The sequence below is a fragment of the Dendropsophus ebraccatus genome, chromosome 1, assembly GCF_027789765.1.
Source record: "Dendropsophus ebraccatus isolate aDenEbr1 chromosome 1, aDenEbr1.pat, whole genome shotgun sequence".
Classification (NCBI taxonomy): domain Eukaryota; kingdom Metazoa; phylum Chordata; class Amphibia; order Anura; family Hylidae; genus Dendropsophus; species Dendropsophus ebraccatus.
Genome location: NC_091454.1, coordinates 12,909,305 through 12,933,555, shown reverse-complemented (window position 1 = coordinate 12,933,555; position 24,251 = coordinate 12,909,305). Strand labels below are relative to the sequence as shown.

The following is a 24,251-nucleotide window of genomic DNA, read 5'->3' as shown; positions in this document are numbered from 1 at the left end:
GGTCCTACACAGAGGACTATGTGCCATGCCTGGGTCCTACACAGAGGACTATGTGCCATGCCTGGGTCCTACACAGAGGACTATGTGCCATGCCTGGGCCCTACACAGAGGACTATGGTGGTGCCATGCCTGGGTCTTACACAGAGGACTATGTGCCATGCCTGGGTCCTACACAGAGGACTATGTGCCATGCCTGGGTCTTACACAGAGGACTATGTGCCATGCCTGGGTCCTACACAGAGGACTATGTGCCATGCCTGGGTCCTACACAGAGGACTATGTGCCATGCCTGGGTCCTATACAGAGGACTATGTGCCATGCCTGGGTCCTACACAGAGCACTATGTGCCATGCCTGGGTCCTACACAGAGGACTATGTGCCGAGTCCTATAAGAAGTATAGATACGGTTTGATTTTCAGTATTTTCTAAATTCTGTATATTTTTTTTAATATCAGGGTACAAGGCATTGTGGGAAAAGAAGTGACCCCATTCCTGCTGAGCCGAGTAAATGAGATAACCGGAGGGAAGTCTCTGGATTCCAGTATCCTGCTCTAATCTGGGTCATAATTGGGACATTCAGTTATTTAAAGGGGAACTCCGTCGAAAATGTTTTCTTTCAAAACAACCGGAGTCAGAAAATTGTATAGATTTGTAATTTAATTCTATTTAAATTATCAGCTGCTGTATGTCCTGCAGGAAGTGATGTATTCTCTCCAGTCTTCCAGTACTTATCAGTTGCTGTATGTGCTGCATGTGTATTCTTTCCAGTCTGACACAGTGCTCTCTGCTGCCACCTCTGTCCATGTCAGGAACTGTCCAGAGCAGGAGAGCTTTTCTATGGGGATTTGCTGCTGCTCTGGACAGTTCCTGACATGGACAGAGGTGGCAGCAGAGAGCACTGTGTCAAACAGAGTGGAGAGAATACACCACCGCCTACTGCTCTGTGTCATAGACATGGGTCCTGAATCTGGAATCCTTCTCAATAACAATAGAAGGGGACAAGGACAATCCCTCTTGTTCGTTGAATTCTCCCTCAAACATTGGAGGAGGGTCAGACAATCCTATGTAACCAACCCCAGAGGTTTTACAGACAAGGTGTCAGGTTGATTCTTAAATATACTTCCTTAATGGTCATCAAGACATTGCTCTCATAAAGAATAATGCCAAGGTTGGAAGTCGTATCGCTGTAGCCCTGAGCCATATCCGAAAGCCTAAAGGAGGAGGAAAAAGAAGAGAAATACACCGGAAATCAGAGGACAAGATGTCTGACTCCAGGCCGGTGGGTGTATAGTTGCTTCCTACGACAATCTCACTCTATCTATCTATCTATCTATCTATCTATCTATCTATCTGTCTGTCTGTCTGTCTGTCTGTCTATCTATCTATCTATCTAGCCATTCCTCTATATCTCTTCATGATAGAATTCTATTTACCTCTACCCACCACCAGGGGGAGCTCACTGAATACAAATGTATACACCATCCAGTTGATTCTACTGGATCTGTATAAATCCATTTATCTTACTGTCTCACGTCTTCACTCATTTCCAGGTAGTCATTGGGGGCATCAATGTTGACTTCATCGCGAAAGCAGCTCGGGACACCATGGAGGTTTGTGCTTATACAGTTTTGATTTATAGGAAATTTTCCATTTGTTATCTGGCCCTATAAAAATGGCAACCATGCTCACTGATCAACAGTTTATAGAGGATTGTCTGTATACAAGTGTAGGAAACCATCAGCTGGGAGAATTAGTTCTGTATACCTTTTGGTCTCTGGATGGAAACAAGTCTGAGGGTAACAGTCCAGGACCTCTTAGCATGAGGTTAAGAACCTCTTAGTAATCCTCTGGTCGGGTGCGGACATCTATCACCAGGAGCTAATTTGATGTGAGTTCTGTCACTCCGGGGACTTCTTGCATCTCAGGAACTAGCTCAGCACACCTACTGACTTTGAATGGGCATCTCCTCCACCACTACTGCTGCCTTTTACAATTTTTACTTGTTGGACCTAAAAAGTATTCGAGGACTGTTCCTTAATGTATGTGGAAAATTTACTTGTTAAGTAAAGTTACCCGTTGCACTGTATTGCTTTCTGGTCTACGGCTACACACCAAGGGCACCTTAACATATCACCAGTCTCTATGTATATGGAGGGAAGAAAGGGAGTTCCGTCACCCAGAAAACTGTCCAAACCCAACTGGAGGATTATTAAGAGGTCCTTAACAATCTTGTGCTAAGAGGTCCTTGCCGACCTTGTACTAAGGTCCTTGCTGACCTAGTGCCAAGAGGTCCTTGCCAACCTTGTGCTTAGGGGTCCTTGCAAACTTTGTGCTGAGGTCTTTTTCAACCTTGTGCTAGCAAATCCATGCTTACCTTGTGCTAGGAGGTCCTTGCCAACCTTGTGCTAAGAGGTCCTTGCTAACTCTGTGCTAATAGGTCCTTGCCAACCTTGTACTAATTGATTATTGCCAAACTTGTGCTAAGAGGTCCTTGCCAACCTTGTACTAAACGGTCCTTGCTAACCGTGTGCTGATGGGTCCTTGGTAACCATGTGCTAGAAGGTCCATGCTTACCTTGTGCTAGGAGGTCCTTGCCAACCTTGTGTTAAGATGTTCTTGCTAACCTTGTGCTAAAAAGTCATTGCCAATCTTATGCAAAGAGGTCCTTGTCAACCTTGTGCTTAGAGGTCCTTGCTAACCTGGTGCCAAGAGGTCCTTGCCAATGTGGTGCCAAAAGGGCCTTGTCTGCCTTGTGCTAGGGGTCCTCGCCAACCTTGCGTACCTTGTGCTAAGAGGTCCTTGTCAGTCCTATGGTAAAATGTCCTTGCTAGATATAAGTGAACCTTGAACTTCCTAGGGTTGCATCTAACTTCTTCAGCCACTGGTATTCAAATGTCGAATGATTGGACTTGAGTATGCTCATCTCTGGTCCTTGCCAACCTTGAGCTAGGAGGTCCTTGCCAACCTTGAGCTAGGAGGTCCTTGCCAACCTTGTGATTGGAGGTCCTTCCCAATCTTGTGCTAGGCGGTCCTTGCCAACCTTGAGCTAGGAGGTCCTTGCCAACCTTGTGATTGGAGGTCCTTGCCAATCTTGTGCTAGGCGGTCCTTGCCAACCTTGAGCTAGGAGGTCCTTGCCAACCTTGTGATTGGAGGTCCTTGCCAATCTTGTGCTAGGCGGTCCTTGCCAACCTTGAGCTAGGAGGTCCTTGCCAACCTTGTGATTGGAGGTCCTTCCCAATCTTGTGCTAGGCGGTCCTTGCCAACCTTGAGCTAGGAGGTCCTTGCCAACCTTGTGATTGGAGGTCCTTGCCAATCTTGTGCTAGGCGGTCCTTGCCAACCTTGTGCTAGGAGATCCTTGCTAAACTGTTATCCTCTCAGACTAGTAAAGATATGATGCACAGTCATTTGGGTGATGGAAGTTATCCCAAGGGCAAGCTTAGGCCACCATAGCTGGAGTGGGATGTTGACCCTGAAGAAGCCCCAGTGGTACACTTGTCCATGTTATGATTCTGTTTTATGGCTTTTTCTTGCAGTATGGAGGACAGACCAACCCGGGGAAAGTCCACCAGTCCTTTGGAGGTGTAGGCCGGAACCTGGCAGGTAAGAAGGGGCATCTTGGCGTGGACATAAAGTGGTCATGTATTGGCCCATATCCCTAGTCCAGGTAGGATGTGGAGAGGCCAAAAATTCCATCCAGGCGGTGCTCATGCCTGGACATTTACTTTTTGGTTGTCTCCCCAATCCCGAGATTACACAAGAATTCACATTGAGGAGACTTGGCAGGATCCTTTAACACTGGTACGTCCTGTTCCTCTCCAGACTGTATGAGCCGCCTGGGTGTCCGACCCCTCTTCATCTCCGCTCTAGGACAAGATGACCTCTCTGATTCGGTCTTCCAGTACTGCTCGCACATGGTGAGTCTGTCACACTGCCATGTATGGAACTCATCCACTACAAGGAGTCAACAATACTTCCCCCCCCCCCCCCCCCCCCACACATATTACATTGAATTCAATAGGAAAACGTCAGTCACCTTACATGTGGTTCATTAGGGTTATCCAATATATAGCTTATTACTTCTAGAAACAGCGCCCCTCTTGTCCTCAGTTTGGGCGGGGTATCGCAGCTCAGTTTCATTGAAGTGAATGTATCTTAATTGTAATACCAGACACGACCTGAGAACAGGGGTGGCGCTGTTTTTAAAAGAAAGCAGTCAGTGAAGTGCTCAGCCGACAATTTTGATGGCTTCTATTTTTCAGGTTATGGGGGCTGTATGCTTCCATAAACAGCAGTGCTATCATGGATAATGTTCTTTTCTTGCAGAATATGAGAGGGGTCGCCCATCTGGAGGGTCACAGTACTGCCACCTACTGTGCTGTCATCTCTGGCAGTGGAGAACTGAGTCTTGGACTGGGAGACATGGACATTCACATGCAGATAACAGAGAAACACGTAAGAATCTGTGCGTTTCTCATGTTATAAACCTGCATCAGAGGAACACGTATACATATTCTACTTCTGGAGAGGTTAATTTTATCCACCCCCTTCCTTCTCCCTCCTCCTAATACACCTCCTTACTCCAGAAAAAAATCTGTAATGATTTGGACATTAGATATCTCACATCTCTGCAATCTTCTGCCCACTGCCTGTTGTCAGGGAAAATCTGTCCCTAGTGACAACTAGATCAGGACAGAACACAGAAACCATGTGCTACGTGCATGAAAAAAAGCCTGGCCTGTTCTGCGGCTCTGTACCCACCATAAAAGTATATAATAATCCTCTCCCGGACCCTGTATTCCTGCCTAACCTAGCAATGGTGATACTATAACACACACTGATCTTCAGGGCACGACCGTCAAATGTCACGTTAAGCAGGTTAAGCCGTATTCATCAGATCTGTAAAGATTAAAGAGAATTTGGGTTGAGAGGAATATAAATAGTTACAAACCCTCGACAATAGTCCCGTCACTAAGAAGATTTCAGTAAGTCCTCCAGCGACAAGGTGATGCTGAGGGTTATTGTTACTCACTCTGGCAACATGGAAAGAGTGAGGAGAGGGATCATGGGAGGTCAGGAGACAGGTAGGGATGAAAGCAGGGATTAATGGTATTAAAGAGAGAATTTTTGCTCCCTGTCAGTGTGTTGTAGATATCCTGAGTTCACAATTTAAATGAAATTTGAATTAAAAATTTTAAAATCCTTAAATTTTCAGAATTCAGCAAAAATTTAAATTTTAAATCCAAGTTATTTTTTAGAAATCTATTGTTAAAGGGGTCTTCCACTTTATAAAGTGTTCACTAGCTGGAACCCCAGCGATCAGCTGTAATCAAGGATGGACACAAGCGCTCAGTTTCCCTACAGTGCCACCGCAGGCGAAATTGTGTACTACATCATTGCCTATTCACATCAATACGTTGTCTGTGTAAAGGTGGCCATATACAATGTTTATCTCTCTCAATTCCCCCAAATACTGGAATGTTTATGTGTTTTTTTAGTGGAGAGAGGAGGGGTAAGCCGCTGCCAGACTCCTCTAGCGGCAGCTTTTCACTCCAAGAACAATAGGGTCGGGTGGTTAAAATCCAACGATCATACCCTTCTCTCCCTAAACATTATCTGTAAAAGTGTCATGTAGTCTCTATACATATTGGCCAGTTTCGTCAAAGTTGTTGTATTCTACCCACTTTTTATTTTTACTAACGTGCCTTAAAGGGATTTACCAAGATTAGAAGAACATAGAGGTTTTTCATCCAGAAACAGCGCCGCTCTTTCCTCAGTTTGCGTGCGGTATTTCAGCTCACCACCATTGAAGTGAATGGAGCCAAGTTGTAATACCACAGAAAACCTGAAGACAAGTGTGGCGCTGTTTCTGGAAAAAAAAACAGCTATGTCTTTATAATACCCAATCGTTTAAAGGGGAATTTTAAGTTAAAATAATGTATCTCCTATCCACTGGATAGGGAATAAGTGTCAGATCATATAAGCGATAATGTCCAAAATGGGAAGAAGAGAGCAATATGTACGCTGCCACATCAGTCATTGTCTATAAGATATTCTAAATCGGAACTACCTGTTAATGCAGGACAGGGCGGGTCCTCCAGAGGGGGAGACACTCTTTGTAGTTTTCAAAAAAGATGCTGATCTCCCTTTTAGAAAGTTCAAAATATTCAGAGTCCCCTTCTGTAATACTCTCACCCTCCACCAGGTGTCTCAGTTTGCAGATGATCTCCGCAGGGCTCGACTCCTGTGCATAGACGGCAATGTCCCAGCATCCACCATCCAGTATGTGTGTGAGATCGCCCGTCAGAGCGCCGTGCCAGGTCAGTGTGCCAACAAAACTGGCGGATATCATTGTTGACTGTTGATGTTAACACATTCCAGCTCCGAAAGGATACAAGCAGAGACGTGCTGCAAGTTGTCACCCGCCGGTCCCACCTGGGAAGTGTTTATCACATCTGCTTGTTCCAATATATTAGTTTACGGTATCAGATGTGAGGATCTAAGGCTCAGCCAAGGAAGGTTCATATAAAAGCTTAATCGTTGTATAATTTATAGTGTTACAAGGTTATAATAGACTTCGCTGAGTCTCTTAAAGGGGTTGTCTATCCTAAACAACTCAATTTACTGCAAAAATCCCATGACAAGCAGCTGATCACATCATAGACTCTCAACAGTCAGGAGTGATCTGTGGAGCAACCCAGAAACAACTGTTTATTTTGCCTACACTGCCCCCGCAGGGAAAATGAGGCATTACACTATTCCTATTAAATTAACAGCTTGCTTCATGTAATACACGCGCATTCCTGGCCCACCATCTGCTATCCTGTCTGGGTTACAAATGAGGGTCTGAATTATTATTTTTTTTTAACAGACTTCCCTTTTAAATATTAAAGTGATGTTCATTATGTTTAACAGTTTGTTACGAACCTACAGACATAGACAAAGCGTCTAAACCCTTCACCTCAAACAGCTGGACCGCTCTGACCTACATCTCTCCGAACCTACGTGAGCTCCTGTCTATCAACAGGGCCTTGGGATACGTAGAGGATGTTGGTAAGTGTCATATCAAGCCAGTGGTGGTAGCGAACAGTTTTTTTTTTCTGTATACTTTTACAGTTATAATCTTATGTATAGGAGGCAGTATTATAGTAGTAATATTCCTTTATATAGGAGCAGTATTATAGTAGTTATATTCTTGTATATAGGAGCAGTATTAAAGTAATTATATTCCTGTATATAGGGGCAGTATTATAGTAGTTATATTCTTGTATATAGGGGCAGTATTATAGGAGTTATATTCCTGTATATAGGAGCAGTATTATAGTAGTTATATTCTTGTATATAGGAGCAGTATTAAAGTAATTATATTCCTGTATATAGGAGGCAGTATTATAGTAGTAATATTCCTGTATATAGGAGCAGTATTATAGTAGTTATATTCTTGTATATAGGAGCAGTATTATAGTAGTTATATTCCTGTATATAGGGGCAGTATTATAGTAGTTATATTCTTGTATATAGGGGCAGTATTATAGTAGTTATATTCTTGTATATAGGGGGCAGTATTATAGTAGTTATATTCCTGTATATAGGGGGCAGTATTATAGTAGTTATATTCCTGTATATAGGAGCAGTATTATAGTAGTTATATTCTTGTATATAGGAGCAGTATTATAGTAGTATATTCTTGTATATAGGAGCAGTATTATAGTAGTTATATTCCTGTATATAGGAGCAGTATTATAGTAGTTATATTCTTGTATATAGGAGCAGTATTATAGTAGTATATTCTTGTATATAGGGGCAGTATTATAGTAGTTATATTCCTGTATATAGGGGCAGTATTATAGTAGTTATGGTTCAGGGAAGAAAAGGAACGCTGCACCTCACACCTATGGCTGATACTAGTGCCCCTAGGCTAAATAAAAAACACATCAGAATTTTGTGTATGAATTGATCAAGCCATACTGCCCCATGTACCTCGTGCCGGTATCTGATACACATGGGTCCCTACACTAAGTCCACACCGTGCCAGTCAGTGGCCACCAACCCCGCAGGCGCGCACAGTCAGGGAACGGGGGCCATGGGACGGCCCTGCGACCCCCATGCCACAGGACCAGACCCAAAAACACCACACCAGAACCCGGCCAGCACCGCCGGCGGAGAGGGTCGCCCCCAAACAGCACAAGTCTGGATGAGGTATTGCACTCACCATAGCTGCGGCAAACAGAATGGGAAAAAAAAACAGGAGGGATTAAAACAATGTGCACTCAGGTGTCTCCTGCTAATTGCGGTCATGTGGGTCTCACCAGGAGGAGTGCAAAACACGGAGAAAAGAGAGAAACAAAATGCGGTTCAGGGAAGAAAAAGAGTGCTGCACCTCACACCTATGGCTGATACTAGTGCCGCTAGGCTAAATAAAAAACACATCAGAATTTTGTGTATGAATTGATCAAGCCATACTGCCCCATGTACCATCGTGCAGGTATCTGATACACATGGGTCCCTACACTAAGTCCACACTGTGCCAGTCAGTGGCCACCAACCCCGCAGGCGTGCACAGTCAGGGAACGGGGGCCATGGGACGGCCCTGCGACCCCCATGCCACAGGACCAGACCCAAAAACACCACACCAGAACCCGGCCAGCACCGCCGGCGGAGAAGGTCGCCCCCAAACAGCACAAGTCTGGATGAGGTGTTGCATTATAGTAGTTATATTCCTGTATATAGGAGCAGTATTATAGTAGTTATATTCCTGTATATAGGAGCAGTATTATAGTAGTTATATTCCTGTATATAGGAGCAGTATTATAGTAGTTATATTCCTGTATATAGGGGCAGTATTATAGTAGTTATATTCTTGTATATAGGAGCAGTATTATAGTAGTTATGACCACATGACCAAAATTAGCAGGATATGCCTGTGCTCACATGTCTGGACCCTATGTCTTCCCCATTCTGTGAGAGCAGCAATGGTAAGTGTAATACCATATCCATACTTGTGTCGTTTGGGGGCAGCCTTCCCCGCCGGTGGTGCTGGCTGGGTTTTGGTGGGGCTTTTTGGGTCTGGTCCTGTGACATTGGGGTTGCAGGGCCGTTCCATGGCCTCCCTTCCCTGCACGTGCACGCTTTGCGGGGTTGGCGGTCGCTGACCGACACGGTGTGGAGTTAGCGTAGGGACCCGTGTGGACCAGAGGACCTGCGCGGTGGTACACGGGGCAATATGGCTTGATCAATTCATATACAGACACTCTGGTGTTGATTTTTAATGTAGGCCTAGCGGCATTAGTATCAGCCATAGATGGGATGTGCAGCCGTTCCATTCTCTCCAGTTCGTATTATAGTAGTTATATTCTTGTATATAGAAGGCAGTATTATAGTAGTTATATCCCTGTATATAGAAGCAGTATTATAGTAGTTATATTCCTGTATATAGGAGCAGTATTATAGTAGTTATATTCCTGTATATAGAAGGCAGTATTATAGTAGTTATATTCTTGTATATAGGAGCAGTATTATAGTACTTATATTCTTGTATATAGGAGCAGTATTATAGTAGTTATATTCCTGTATATAGTATCAGTATTATAATAGTTATATTCTTGTATATAGGAGCAGTATTATAGTAGTTATGGTTCAGGGAAGAAAAAGAGCGCTGCACCTCACATCTATGGCTGACACTAGTGCGGGGGGCATTTTGGGTCTGGTCCTGTGGCATGGGGGTTGCAGGGCCGTTCCATGGCCTCCCTTCCCTGCCCATGCACGCCTGCGGGGGTGGTGGTCACTGACTGGCACGGTGTGGACTTAGTGTAGGGACCCATGTGTATCAGATACCTGCACGCGGTACATGGGGCAGTGTGGCTTGATCAATTCATACACAAAATTCTGATGTTTTTTATGCAGCCGAGAGGCACTAGTGTCAGCCATAGGTGTGAGGTGCAGCGCTTTTTTTCTTCCCTGAACCATATTATAGTAGTTATATTCTTGTATATAGGAGCAGTATTATAGTAGTTATATTCTTGTATATAGGAGCAGTATTATAGTGTAATACCACAGTTCTCCTGTAGAGGCCACTAAAGCGATTACAGCAGCAATCAGTTGATCTCCAAAAAATCCTCAATTAGCAGAAGGATTTATCTATATGGGACAACTCCTTACTCTAGACTTTGCATAAGATCCACTCTCTATAACTCTACATACTAGCCATGGTCTCTGTGATAGTCCCTAATAACAGTGTAATGGCTTCCAGTCTGCTATATTTTCATATAAGTAGATGATTACTGATTGCAGATTTCCATCCATACGCCAACACTGATGGATCATGTCAGGTTCTAGAGGGGAATGAGACACATTTTCCAGATGTTTAGCATTGACCTTTGAGATGATTGACAGATGTAAAGTTAAATTCCCAACGTCTCTCGTCACTCAACGAAAACAAGTGTACTGACATCTGCGAGCGTGGCAGTCCCCACCTGCACCCGATATCATGTACGATGATGTTTGTTTCCATGATGCGTGTCTCCTTCAGATATTCCGTGCAAATTAGAAGACATGGTGGATACGGCCATCAGCCTCTCGCTGCCACTCCTGGAGAACATACACTGCGTCATAGTCACACTTGGGGCCCACGGCGTCCTCTTGTGCGGCCACAGGCGTGATGGAACAGTATCTCTTCGTGCTAAAGACAAGGTATACAATACCCGCCTCAATTGACAAGCATTGATTGTATGGATTTGAGGTACATTCTTCATTCCTAGGTCGAAATCTACTGAAATATTTTCCACCCTCTGTCGACTTTAACCCATTGGTCTGAACACGTTCTCCAGGAGATAAATAGAAAAGAACATTTTCCATACAACAGAACTAATTCTTCATCTATGTTTTAATTTAAAGGAACCTCGGGCCTATAATTTTAAATTATTCAGAAATCCTGCCAACCTGGCATCCTCCATCCATTAGAAAGTAGGAAGATCTCTGAAGGACCTTCTCGGTCACCCGAAAACATCCATCTAGTGTAAAACTGTACTTAGTAGATAGGGGAGAGATAAGGGTTGTGCAATTGCTGTTTCTCCCCCTGTGTATGTGAGATTGTATGGTGAGAGAGGGGAGGAGGGGCAGGAGTGGTAGACATTTAAAGGGAATGTGTCATCAGAAAATTATTTATTGCTTAAATAATGTTTTTTTATGTTAAACATATTTTCTAAGAATTTTTAGTGACATTTTTTCTAATTTTCTATTTTTCTATCTATACTACAAATTAATCCTGATATCTTGCAGTTTCCATTCTCACCACTGGGGCTAAAACTAAGCTGAGACTTCCTGTTCTGTCTCTGGTGATAAGAGGAGGCTGCTGTTAAGGAATCTGGCCGGCCGGGCACCCGAATCTGCGCCCGGCGTACGAAATGTACACCTGCTAGATTTTGGTCATGATTTACGCAGGCGCAAATCATGATAAATGAGGCGTGGGAGGAGTCCACGCCTCCTTCCCGCCTTATCACGCCCCCCAAGTTCCCCCAGCCCACTCATTGCACCTTCGCCCATCGCCCGCCAATCTGCATCTTCTCCCTGGCGTACGCCTCGGACGGACTGTTCATAAATGTCCCCCAGCTGTATCCCCTTCCTGATCCTGTATGTGTGAAACTGGCCTAAATTACTTTTCATTATTTTCAATGGGGAAATGAGATTTTTCTGATGCAGAGGGTAATTTCTTTCATGGTTGTGAGTCCCCACTCATGCCCTAACAGGGGGGGGGGGGTTGAATTTGGTTGAACCCTTTTTGTGCTGCTTCTCAATTCCTCTAAATTTTTGCAATAATTCCTCCGCCCTCTCTCGTTTTAGGTATCCAGGGATGATCTGTGCGCTGTACACTATCCAGCCGCCACCATTTCACCGGAAGAAATCGTCAATGTATCGGGAGCAGGAGATAGGTCTGTAATACTTACATATTCTTTCACATATACAGGGTGCGCCTTTTTCCCCAAAATTTCCAAATATTAAAGGGACAGTAAATATAGAAAGTACGGAAAATAATTTCCATATACCCTGTTTCCCCAAAAATAAGACAGTGTTTTATATTAATTTTTGCTCCCAAAGGTACACTAGGTCTTATTTTTAGGGTATGTCTTATTTTTCCATGAAGAAGAATTACCTGCACAGCAGCTTCCGGATACCAGGGGTAGCTCATCACAGCACACTCGTGCAGCACAGCAGGGACAATGTATGGTATGGCATCTTCCAGCCACCAGGGAAAGCTCACCACAGCACACTCGTACAGCACAGCAGGGACAGAGCGTACGGTATGGCGGCTTCTGGCCACCAGGGGGGGCTCACCACATCACACTCGTACAGCACAGCAAGGACAGCGTATGGTATGTCGGCAGGTGAAGGGAGAACAGCTCAGAAGGGAGTGTGCAGCTCTACATCTGGCAGCAGGGGACAACAGGGATGGTGGCAGGGGATGGGCCTCTTTGTTCAGTGGGCATACTTCAAGACAGGTCTAGGTCTTACTTTCGGCCTTTTATTTAGAAATTTGGCAAAACGTCTACTAGGTCTTATTTTCAGGGGGTGTCTTATTTTTGGGGAAACAGGGCATGTGTCCCAGAAGAACAACCATTTTGCTGTTTCTCTTTTTCAAAACCTTTGTCTGGCTGTAAGGCAACTAACTGCAGCAGGAGCCCTCCCCCACTGCTCTCTGTCTATATATATATATATATATATATATATATATATATATATATATATAAATAAAGACAGATATATAATCCATGTGTCATGCTCCGCCCCTTCAGGCCCTGCAGTTTTGTCCAAAGTATTCCTTTAACTTAGAATATTTCATCAATTCAATTGATCCTTCTATGATTGGACAACAATGTAACTCTTCTTCTTCTTCCTTCTTCGCAGCTTAATGGCCGGTCTCCTTACAGGAGTACTAGCCCAATATGACACAGATGCTTGTGTTAGGATGGGTCTCCTGGCCGCCCGTCTGTCTCTCCGCTCTCGTGGACCCATATCTCGGCTCATCTCACCCATCAGCGTCAGCTTGCAGCAAGTAGCGGGAATCAGCTGGCCGCCTCCCCGAATGTGGAGCATCTCGCCGTCTAACGGGAAGACGTTCCTCCGCACCAGGCACTAAAAAAAGAGACGATTTTGCTGCACAACAAACACTGGATTATCATGAACAGTAAAGCAAAATTGCTGCAATATAAAAAAAAAATCTTGAACTTTTCCAATATAGTTATGTTAAAATTTTTCAACTCTTTCAAGATTAGCTTGCAATGCATGAGAACAGCCTTGGCTAAAAACCAATACAGACTTAAGGGGGTTGTCCAGTGTTTGTTTTTTTAAATTGGTCTAAAGGGGGGGGGGGATAGACTCCGCCTCCGCATTTTCGACAATCACAAGGTTTTAGCCGCCCAAGGCTTCCTGTTTCCTTTAACTGTGACTGTCTGATCAGCCAGGAGTGGGGACCTGGTAAATGTTGGCGCCATAGCAATGGGGCATTGGGCACAATGATGTATTCCTCAACACTGAAATGCCAACACCAAGAAGGGAAAGTCGATGAATTATGGAGAACACAGGGTCGATGAACATGTTAGAGATATGCAAATGATTAAAGAATGGAAACTAAATATAATTTTTTTTTTAATTAAATATAAAATTTATTAATGGTTGTCTAAGGAATCTCCGGACATTCTGAATACAATAGAACCTGCATATCATCCAGATCCACTGATGGCAGCTCCCAATTGCCGACCAATGACGTCCCAGATGTGCTCGATGGGAGTCAAGTCTGGAGATGTTGTAGACCATGGTATCAGGCTTAGGTCACATAAGCTGCCCACAATAGCATGCAGCTTGGTATTGTCATGTTGAAAAATGGCTCCTGGGACACTTTGGTGAAATGGCCGTACCATTGGTTCCACACTGGCTGAAGGAGTTCGGCTACCATACACCATAATCCCTGGAGTAGGATTAGTATGACATTAAAGGAGAAATTTTAACTTTTCCAGGAGGCAGAGGCAGGGAGAAACATAATAAAGAAAGACCACTTACCTGTCCCTGTCCCTGTGCCTCAGCATGGCTGCCATACCGCTCTGGGAAACGCCTGGTGGGCTCCAGGATCTCCTTCTTCAGTGACGTCACGACTCTGCTGATGGATTGCCCTGGGGCGGGATGTCGCTCTAGTCACTGATTAGCTGAGCGGGCAATCCATCAGCCAGGATGGGTATTTTGCCCCAAGTCGTGATGACATCGAAACTTGGGGGGAAAAGTTTTTTGCCGGCAGGGAGTCTAGTACACTGTGACGCAGTGATTCGGGGGCATTGGGAAAGGTAAGTAGTGCTTGTTTATTATGTCCCTCCCGTGGGCTGGAAAAGTTTAAATTTTGCCGGACATCTCTCCATGGAGTCTCCAGACCAGTCTTCGGCTATCGCGATAATGGTAGAGGATAGACCCGCATTCCAGCCTCCATTGCCGTCTTGCAGTCCACTGTGATAGCCTTTTAGAGTAGTGGTGGGAAGTCAATAGACACCTGTAGTTTGGCTTCTGGCCCGTAGCCCAATGGCATGTAAGCACCTTCTGATTACAGAATTGATCCCTATTCTAATCTGACGATCCCTCCATCCAGATGTTCGCTTTGCTTTCAATATGGTTTTTATACCAGAAAATTTGGTAATTTGCAGATACCTGCCACTTCCCCAAATGCCTAACCTTATGTCCTTCTTGGTATTACAATTCTGTGTATAGGCGGCGTGTATATATATATATATATATATACGTAGGGTTGTGAAGATGTGAACATACAATGGATCGGGGAGGAAAGGGACTGGTTTGCTAGTATGGAGCCTCATTGTATTTGTGTGTACCCCTAGGCACCAAGCTTGGCCCCCACTTAGCACAGAGCAATCTTAACCATCCGTATTGTTTAGAGGACCTCCCCACTCCACCGTGTCAGATTATCAGTCTTTTTCCCCCGATATGATGTGCCGACGGAGGAATTTAAGGCATGAAAATTTACCAGCAACAGTTTCCAGTACAAATAAAGTGATAATTAGCCCCCGCCTGCCCGCCCCCGCTGACCTCATCACATTGTTCTCAGGTCTCAGATGTTACCTTCAACTTCTAGGTGGGAACAATTTCCGTCATCTCATCCCTTATAGACAAATTGGTGGAAGGAAAAAAAAACAAGTCTTGGGTTGTGTTGAGTTTTTGGAAAAGTGATGTCATCAGAGAAGAAAGGGGCAAGTCCTCAGGTAAGTCAAGGCAGAGAATTAGCATTATTTAAGGGTTGGGGATCTTCAAGAAAGAGACAGTAACCCAAGTAAGGAATCTTAAGAGCGTTCCTGGAGGAAGACCAAGCTGAAACGATGAGCTTTGTATCTCAAATATTGTTCTCCGTCTTGCTGGTTGGATCCATGGTCTACGGTAACATTCAAGGAGCTGCGTGGAGAAGCCGGCCAGTGGCCATTAGGACCACCAGACAAGGTCCCAGTGAGATAGGCAAAGATGCTGAGCCATTGTCACTGGTCAAGAAGAAATTGACTTCCAATGGGAAGATGCTAGAGAAGAGCTTTGCAGTCAATGTCTTAAGTAGAAGGAAACGTCAAGATTTTTATCATATTTCTGAGGAGCCTGGCCTCATGCTTTTTGACCATTCAAGTGAACATGGAACGTTCAACCAGGACATGGTAAGAACTGACTGGGAAGTTAATTGATATCAGACCCCTCAATAGATGTAGTGGCTCTAAAATGTTCTTGCTTAGTATCAGTAGGTGACAAGTTCATACCCTGAGTCGATTGGGTAGATCCACCATTGTCATCCAAATTGAGCAGAAGGGCTGGTGGTACATATGCAAAGACCATGTCTGCCTTATCAATTGCAGCTGTTTGTGAGGGCAACATGGCACCTTCAGCCCATTATTGAGTCCTGGTCAAGAGAAGTGGTAGGTGGGATGGACAGTCAGTCTAAGAAAAGGAGGAGTAGATAAGTTCATGGGGACCATGGCTAGTTGGGGCCCTGTATATAGGGGCATTCTAGCTGGAAACTCTGAGGGATTCTATGACTGAGGCACTGTATACGGTGGCACTTAAAGGGGTAGTGCGGCACTAAACAATCATTCACAAAATAACACACATTACAAAGTTATACAACTTTGTAATGTATGTTTTGTATGTGAATGGCCCCCTTCCCCATGTTTCCCCCCACATACGCCAGACCCGTAAGTGTAGTGCTCTATACTCACCTGATTCGTGTCGACCCCCGGCCGCCATCTTGGGACAATGATGTCATCTTCTGGCAGCCGGCCGAACCGCTCCATCCGTCCCTCGTGCCGGCCTCCCTCTGCCGCGTCATCAGCTGCTCAGCCGCGATTGGCTGAGCATAACTGTGCTCAGCCAATCGCGGCTGAGCACAGTTACGACGCGGCAGAGGGGGCCCGGCACGAGGGATGGACGAAGCTGTTCGGCCGGCCACCAAAAGATGACATCATTGTCCCAAGATAACGGCACGAATCAGGTGAGTATAGTGCATCACACTTCCGGAGTGGGGGGGGGGAACACGGGAAAGGGGTCCATTCACTTACATAACATACATTACAAAGTTGTATAACTTTGTAATGTGTGTTATTTTGTAAATAATTGTTTAGCACCGCACTACCCCTTTAATAGATGGGAAATTGTATATGGGGGGGTGCTTTGTGGAATAGACCATAGTGTGTAAAGCTGGCTATACATAGCCGATAGCTGTTGCTGTGCCAAATGCTATCCCTCCGGATCCTCTTATGTGTACGCTCACTTTATGTATTCTGAATGGAGGGACACTTTTCTGGTGGGGGCTTATCTCCCCATGAACAAAAGGATCCGCCATGTTGAAATGTAACATGTCTGACCCTGATATCTGTGGGAAAGTCGGCTGGCCACCACACACTACCAGTAGATGGCTGTCCAAGTCCAAAGAAATCAGTGGAGTTTGTTGACTTTTATCTAATGTTTATGGCCAGCTTAAAGGAGTATCCCAATCTAATATAGTTATCCTCTAGGCCCAGTAGTCAGATCATGAGAATCATGAGAACGGGGACCTCAGTTTACTATTACCACAGCGCCTCTGGTGGCCAAACCAGGGTATTTTTCTCCCTCATATGATGATAGTTCCTCCTTATCTTCTAGTTTTCCTGCGATGACATCATGTCACGTCCCTGCAGGAGACCCTCCGACTGTCATGGCTGCCTTGGCTTATTCACGTGTAAGATGCTGCAGGGCAGGTGTGACTTCAAAGGCGTCTCCAGAAGAACAGGTAAGTGCAAAGATTCGTCTACCTCTTCTTCATTCTATTACTGGGAAAGTTAAAAGGGGTTGGCCACTTTATAGTAAAATTGTTCAGTGTACAGTATTTGTAAGTGTACTCACTGTATATACTGTATATATGTACCTCATACAGCTAAAATCAGACTCCCCCCTCCCCCCCTCCAGGCTGTGCTGCCCTGCTCTGTGGTGAGTCTGTTCATAAGATGGCCGACATGGAGGAGCATGTGAGCAGGCCCCGCCCCCTGTGTCCACCACTGAGCCTGGATATGTCTATGGAGCACATGGGGGGATGGGGGCGGTGCATGGTCACATGCTCCTCTATGTCAGCCATCTTATGGACAGACTCATCACAGAGCAGGACAGCACAGCCTAGATGGGGGGAGCCTGATTTTTAGCTCTATGAGGTGCACAGGGATCTGCTGTCAGTATATACAGTGAGTACACAGGGAGCTGCTGTCAGTATATATAGTGAGTACACAGGGAGCTGCTGTCAGTATATACAGTGAGTACACGGGGAGCTGCTGTCAGTATATACAGTGAGTACACAGGGAGCTGCTGTCAGTATATACAGTGAGTACACGGGGATCTGCTGTCAGTATATACAGTGAGTACACGGGGATCTGCTGTCAGTATATACAGTGAGTACACAGGGAGCTGCTGTCAGTATATACAGTGAGTACACAGGGAGCTGCTGTCAGTATATACAGTGAGTACACGGGGAGCTGCTGTCAGTATATACAGTGAGTACACAGGGAGCTGCTGTCCGTATATACAGTGAGTACACAGTGAGCTGCTATCAGTATATACAGTGAGTACAGGGAGCTGCTGTCAGTATATACAGTGAGTACAGGGAGCTGCTGTCAGTATATACAGTGAGTACACAGGGAGCTGCTGTCAGTATATACAGTGAGTACACGGCAAGCTGCTGTCAGTATATACAGTGAGTACACAGGGAGCTGCTGTCAGTATATACAGTGAGTACACAGGGAGCTGCTGTCAGTATATATAGTGAGTACACAGGGAGCTGCTGTCAGTATATACAGTGAGTACACGGGGAGCTGCTGTCAGTATATACAGTGAATACGGTTACTAATACTGTACACTGAACTATATTACTATAAAATGGCCAACCCCTTTAAGTGACCTCCAATATGGGCCCAATTACTCATGTGCAGTGATATAGCCTAAGGTCAATGGTCCATGTTGGGAAAGGTGGGTTCTCAGACGGAATAGAATTTGTTATTGTAATTTACGCCCTGTTTTTACTTAATTTTTTGTACTGACAGGTACGTTCTACCAAAGCTTACAGACAGACGAGGCTTCTGACGGGAACGCACGCTAATGAGACAATACAAAGGATTCTGGGAGAGACCCTGCGGAGGCAATAATATATTTATTCTCATGTTATATCCAATATTAATGTATTTAAGATGTGTTTAGAAATAAAGAGATGTCCTGATCATTGTGTATTGTCAGGCTTGTAGATATGTGGGTGCAGGGCCTATAACCTAAAGGTCCTTCAGTCGCCATTGATGTAAATGGGCCATTCTGCATGAACTACAGGTCTATCCATCACGCTTCTTAACGGTGAATGGAAATATTTTTGTACAGCTGAGGGTTTGTTACAGTTGTATATAGCTGAGACGAAGCTTTGAGAACGATCATCATCAGCTGATGCTACTATTATTAGTAATACAGCTTTCTGTAGGAGTATATATAGAAGGGGGAGGGGGCGGCATAGCATAGATGATGGGGTTTGTTACTCAGGACAGAGGGGACTGCTGGTCTTACCCCTTGCATACCCTTTCCTTGGACTTATTGGAGGGGAGTTGTTTACAAGTTTGTGCTCCCCAGCAACAAAGGATATAGGACCGTCCAACAAAGCGTAAAGCACCATCCAAGGCTGGGTATAGGGCCATCCAGCAAAGAGTATAGGACCATCCAGGGCTGAGTATAGGGCCATCCAGCAAAGGATAAAGCACCATCCAGGGCTCAGTATAGGACCATCCAATAAAGGGTAAAGCATCATCCAGGTCTGGGTATAGGACCATCCAACAAAGGGTAAACAACCATCTGTGGCTCAGTATAGGACTATCCAATAAAGGGTAATGCACTATCCAAGGCTGGGTATAGGACCATCCAAAACAGAGTATAGGACAATCCAGGGCTGAGTGAAGTTCCATCCAATAAAGGGTATAGGACCATCCAGGGTTTTATACAGGACCATTCAATAAAGGGTATAGGACCATCCAGGGTCTGGGTATAGAACCATTCAGGGCTGTGTATAGGACCATACAATAAAAAGTTATAGAACCATCCAGGGCAGATATAAAACCATGAAATAAAGGTTAAAGGACCAATCAGGGTTGGGTATAGGGCCATCAAAAAGGTACAGGACCTTCCAGGGCTGTGTATACGACCACGAGCTCCATGTATACGAGCTGCAATAGGCGATTTATGGGTCAAGCCTAAATTTTTTCTCAAAACTTTATCACAGACTGGGCCCCCCCCCAAACAAAAAAAATAACGGAACGTAAAAAAAAAACATTACTAACTTCCCAAATTGTGACGGCAAATTAAATTTAAAAAAAAGGGAAAAGAATTTACAAAAAGGTCCGGCCTCCTTATAAATCTGACACACTGTTAGGTACGCATGGGGCAAAAAAAAATATATATATATTTTTTTTTTAAATATTATAATTACTTCTGTGTAAATATTTCATTTTGTCAGAAGAAAATGAACCAAAAGCAGATAAAATAATTAAGAAATATTTATTTCTAAAATAAGAACAAAACAAAAAAAAATTCAGAACAAATAAAGAAATCTCCATATAAACCACAGGCTCATTTATTGGAATTATAGATTCATATTTATAACTTCTGTGCACAGCCTGCCCTGCAGAGGGCGCTGTCTAGCTTCCTCTAACTTGATCACAGGCTTTTAGATTAGTGGTTTCAGTATCACGCGGCCGCCGACTCGTCAGTATCAGTCTCTGCCCAGCAGCCAACGCATCTAAAGAACAGACTTTTTTTCCATCTTTGGTATCTTCCTCAGGCACGGTGGTTACGAGCAGTCGACACGTGAGGCCGAATGCATTAAGGCTTATAGTGGGCAGGGAAAGTGCGTCCCCTCTACCCGTCCCCCTTAATGTTGAACATTCATGTACAAGAGTCCGACAGCTTCTTCATCGACCACATACGGCAATGAGACACATATGGTTACAATCACTGGCAGCTGCTGCTTCTTATAGAAAATGGAGTTTGTGTCAAACGGAATACTCCAAAACCTCTGAAGAAAAACTTTCACAATAATTAGTTTTTTGCGGGATCCCTTTATAATCTAGGAATGTCATGTCATTGGAATAATCCTCCAACGATTAACCGATCACAGCGATCATCTCTAAGCAAAACTGGAAGCAAGTGTTCTGTTTCCCTGCAGTGCCCCCACAGGCAAAATAAGGCATTACACTTTTATTTTTTTTCTAAGTGGAATCTTAAGGTTGTTCAGGTAATGATCAGAGGGGCTGGGTTCTCCAGAGAGAGACCCTCTTTATAATTTAATTCTTAGTGTGCAAGACTTCCAATTTGGGAAAGGGGGGGTAGTGTCACCCCCTACTAGAAGTTCGGTCCCCACCTTTACATACAATTCTCCCGTCTTAAAGGGTTAGCCCCATAGATGGCATATCCATTTATCCCCCAAAATGGAGGTCTCCCCAGGGAATGTCCATTTTAAGTGATTACAGTATTATTACGGTGAAAAGTAGACCTGCAACAGACATTTCTTAAAGGTGATGTTTATCCTTAGCAATTAAAGGACTGCTCTGGTGCAAAATAGTCCCCGACAAAGTTATTCTTAAAGGGAATGTGAATGTTTTATAATTACAGTATTCATATGCTGCAAGGCTGTTCTTAAAGGGGATGTCCACTGTTACCAATTACAGTATCACTATAGTGCAAATTAGTCCCAGACTAAACTATTCTTAAAGAAGATGTTGCAAAGCAGTTCTGTCCAAGACGTTTCTTAAAGGGGATGTCCATTTTAAGCAATTACAGTATTGCTATGTTGCAAAGTAGTCCTAGACTAGATTATTGTTAAACATTATGTCCATGTTTAGCAATTAAATTTTTGCTATAGTGAAAAGTAGCCCCAGACTAAACTATTCTTAAAGTGTAGCTTTCTTATTGCAGAAATCAAGAGATTTTAAGAAACTAAGTAATAGGTTTTATTAAGCAAAAAAATTTCCTTCTGTACTCAAAAAGGCGTTTTACAGCCGCCCCCCTCCCTTCTTATCTGTTCCATTATAGTCTATGGAGGGGGGAAGTGGCCAACGAGGGAGAGGAGGGAAACAGCCCCTGCATAGGAGCCAGCACAGCGCACATCCTGCAGTTATACCTCACCAACTTCTCAAACCAACACTGAGCAGTCTGACCTGTGAATCCAGTGTTTTCTGTGGCCAGACAGTCTCCATACTACAGGGCTGGTTCTCTTCTCTTCCTGCTGACTCATCCCCCTCACCCCTCCCCTTCTATAGGTTATAATGGACACAGCAAACCTCGTTTTCACTTTGCTTCTCTGTAATGTAGACGGCTTTGCCTGATAATGAACAGATAAGAAGTGTGTGTCTTGGGGGGGGGGGGCTGTACAACAGCATTTTGAGTAGAGAAGAAAACTCTTTTGCCTAATACAACCATTGATTTTACTTTTGACTTCTGCAAAATTATTTTACATGACATTTACACTTTAAGGCTATGTTTACACAATGTAAAAATAAGGGCAAAATACGGACGTGTTTGGATAAATACAGCCTGAAATAAAGAACACGATCATTATTTCAGGCCGTATTTATCCAAATTTTGCCCTTATTTTTATGTTGTGCGAACTAGGCCTAAGGCTAGGTTCACACTATGTAAAAACAACGGCTGTATTTTATTTTGTGAAATAGCATCTGTTGCTTGCCGAATTATTATAATTATTACGAAATACGGCTGTTGTTTTTACATAGTGTGAACCTAGCCTTAAAGTGTCACTATCGTTTTCATTTTTTTGCAGAAATCAATAATAAGGGCGATTTTACGAAACTTTGTAATTGGGTTTATTAGTCGAAAAATGCATTTTTATCATGAAAAAGCAGTTTGAAGCTCTCCCCTTGTCTTCATTGTTCTCTATAGAGAGGGGAGGTAGATGAGGCACCAAAACAAGACAACAAAGAGTTAATTTACAGCTACATCACCAGCTATCTCCTCTGAAGTCAGCACTGACCTCTGAATACCGGCTTCACACAGGTCCCACTGTCTAATCCTTTGTTCTCTGCTGCCGACTAATCTCCCCCCTCCCCTGTAAAAGAGTTGAGATTTCCTGATAATAAGCAGTGAATGAGAGAGAGGAGGGGAAAGGCTTTTTGAATGAAGATAATGGAATATTTGCCTAATAAACCAATTACAAAGTTTCTTAAAATCCCCTATACTATTGATTTCTACTAAAAAAATAAAAATAAAATAAAATACGACAGTGACACTTTAAGTGGATGTCAATCTTTAGCAATTTTTGTTTAGATGACCAGATTATCTAGTCTGTTTAATCCATTCAGGATGTATCCCTGTGCCTAGACCTCTTGTAGCACAAAGTGATTAACCTTTCCCCTTTAAGCTCCACCCCCTTAATGCTTAGCCACTCCCACTTTTGAGGAAGGGGGACGTCCGGAACAATTGGTTTGACCCAATCTCATAATCCAACCAGTTTTTCTATAACATCAGGCCGTTCCCATGAACTTTTATCCATCAGATTCCAATATTTTGGTGATATTCTATCCATAACCCATTGTCATCCAACAAGAACAAAGAAACATACATACATACATACAAGGGTTGTTCACATGTAACGCTGTATACATAACAGTACCACAGACATCGAACGCCGGGGCGACGCGATGATGGAACATGGGCAGAACAATGTTATTCATCACAGTTAAAGTTGCCAGAAGGCGCCGAGAGTCGGGCCGGGCCGTCATACTCGGCAGCTTAGTAGTGGAGTAGGTTCGAGCCAACGCCTCTAGTCCTTGAGCACTAAGGTACGTGAGTCTCTGCGCACATCCTGTTAGTCCCGACGTCCGTCTCTCCCATCGGCCACCATCCCGACACACAGATTCCTTGGACAGTTAAATATCCCCGATTTTTCGAGGTGATAAAAATCAGTCAGATAATTTTTTTTATAAATCCTAATATAAATAAAAACGAAAAGTTTTTATGTAAAAAAAAAAAAAAAAAAAAAAAGATCAGAGATTCATGATGAGGCTGAGTATGTGGCTTGAATGATGAGCTTATCCGAGATCCGTCCAGTGCATGATACATAGAGACCACCGACCGTCCTCCTAAGAGTCTCAATGGTAGATGGCTCTTCACGGCGAGGGAAAGAATTCTGTGTCGGCTCAAACTTCCTGTTTCCCTTCAGTAAACAGTAACAGGAGGGACACGTCCACGGCTGCCACCGAGGGAGACAGCTGGTTAATAAGTTAAAAGTACGTCCATAGGGGCTGTCTTATCCTCCAGGGTCCTACTTCTTGTGTAAAAAACGCATTTTACTTCCTAGAAAGGAAACAGAAAAGGGTTAACATGTAATTATACTCCAGAGCTGCACTCACTATACTGCTGGTGGGGTCATTGTGTACATACATTACATTACTGATCCTGAGTTACATCCTGTATTACACTCCAGAGCTGCACTCACTATTCTGCTGGTGGGGTCACTGTGTACATACATTACATTACTGATCCTGAGCTACATCCTGTGTTATACTCCAGAGCTGCACTCACTATTCTGCTGGTGGGGTCACTGTGTACATACATTGCTGATCCTGAGTTACATTCTGTATTATACTCCAGAGCTGCACTCACTATTCTGCTGCTGGGGTCACTGTGTACATACATTACATTACTGATCCTGAGTTACATCCT

General features: G+C 44.0%; 2 protein-coding genes across 3 annotated transcripts in view; one reads left to right on the top strand and one right to left on the bottom strand.

Moving 5' to 3' along the window:
• Positions 1-13,675, top strand: part of LOC138789064 (uncharacterized) — a 24,213-nt gene extending 10,538 nt beyond the window's left edge. The window contains exons 9-19 of the mRNA XM_069967608.1: positions 456-541; positions 1,140-1,279; positions 1,551-1,610; positions 3,536-3,602; positions 3,822-3,916; positions 4,326-4,454; positions 6,205-6,319; positions 6,915-7,052; positions 10,528-10,688; positions 11,838-11,926; positions 12,900-13,675. Of these exons, the coding sequence (XP_069823709.1) occupies positions 456-541; positions 1,140-1,279; positions 1,551-1,610; positions 3,536-3,602; positions 3,822-3,916; positions 4,326-4,454; positions 6,205-6,319; positions 6,915-7,052; positions 10,528-10,688; positions 11,838-11,926; positions 12,900-13,131 (1,312 nt within the window). The 3' untranslated portion in view covers positions 13,132-13,675. The remainder of the gene's footprint in view (positions 1-455; positions 542-1,139; positions 1,280-1,550; positions 1,611-3,535; positions 3,603-3,821; positions 3,917-4,325; positions 4,455-6,204; positions 6,320-6,914; positions 7,053-10,527; positions 10,689-11,837; positions 11,927-12,899) is intronic.
• A 6,380-nt stretch (positions 13,676-20,055) lies between these two features.
• Positions 20,056-24,251, bottom strand: part of DENND2A (DENN domain containing 2A) — a 64,869-nt gene continuing 60,673 nt past the window's right edge. For both annotated transcript variants that reach the window (XM_069967570.1, XM_069967580.1), the window contains exon 20: positions 20,056-23,882. In XM_069967570.1, the coding sequence (XP_069823671.1) occupies positions 23,851-23,882 (32 nt within the window). In that variant the 3' untranslated portion in view covers positions 20,056-23,850. The remainder of the gene's footprint in view (positions 23,883-24,251) is intronic.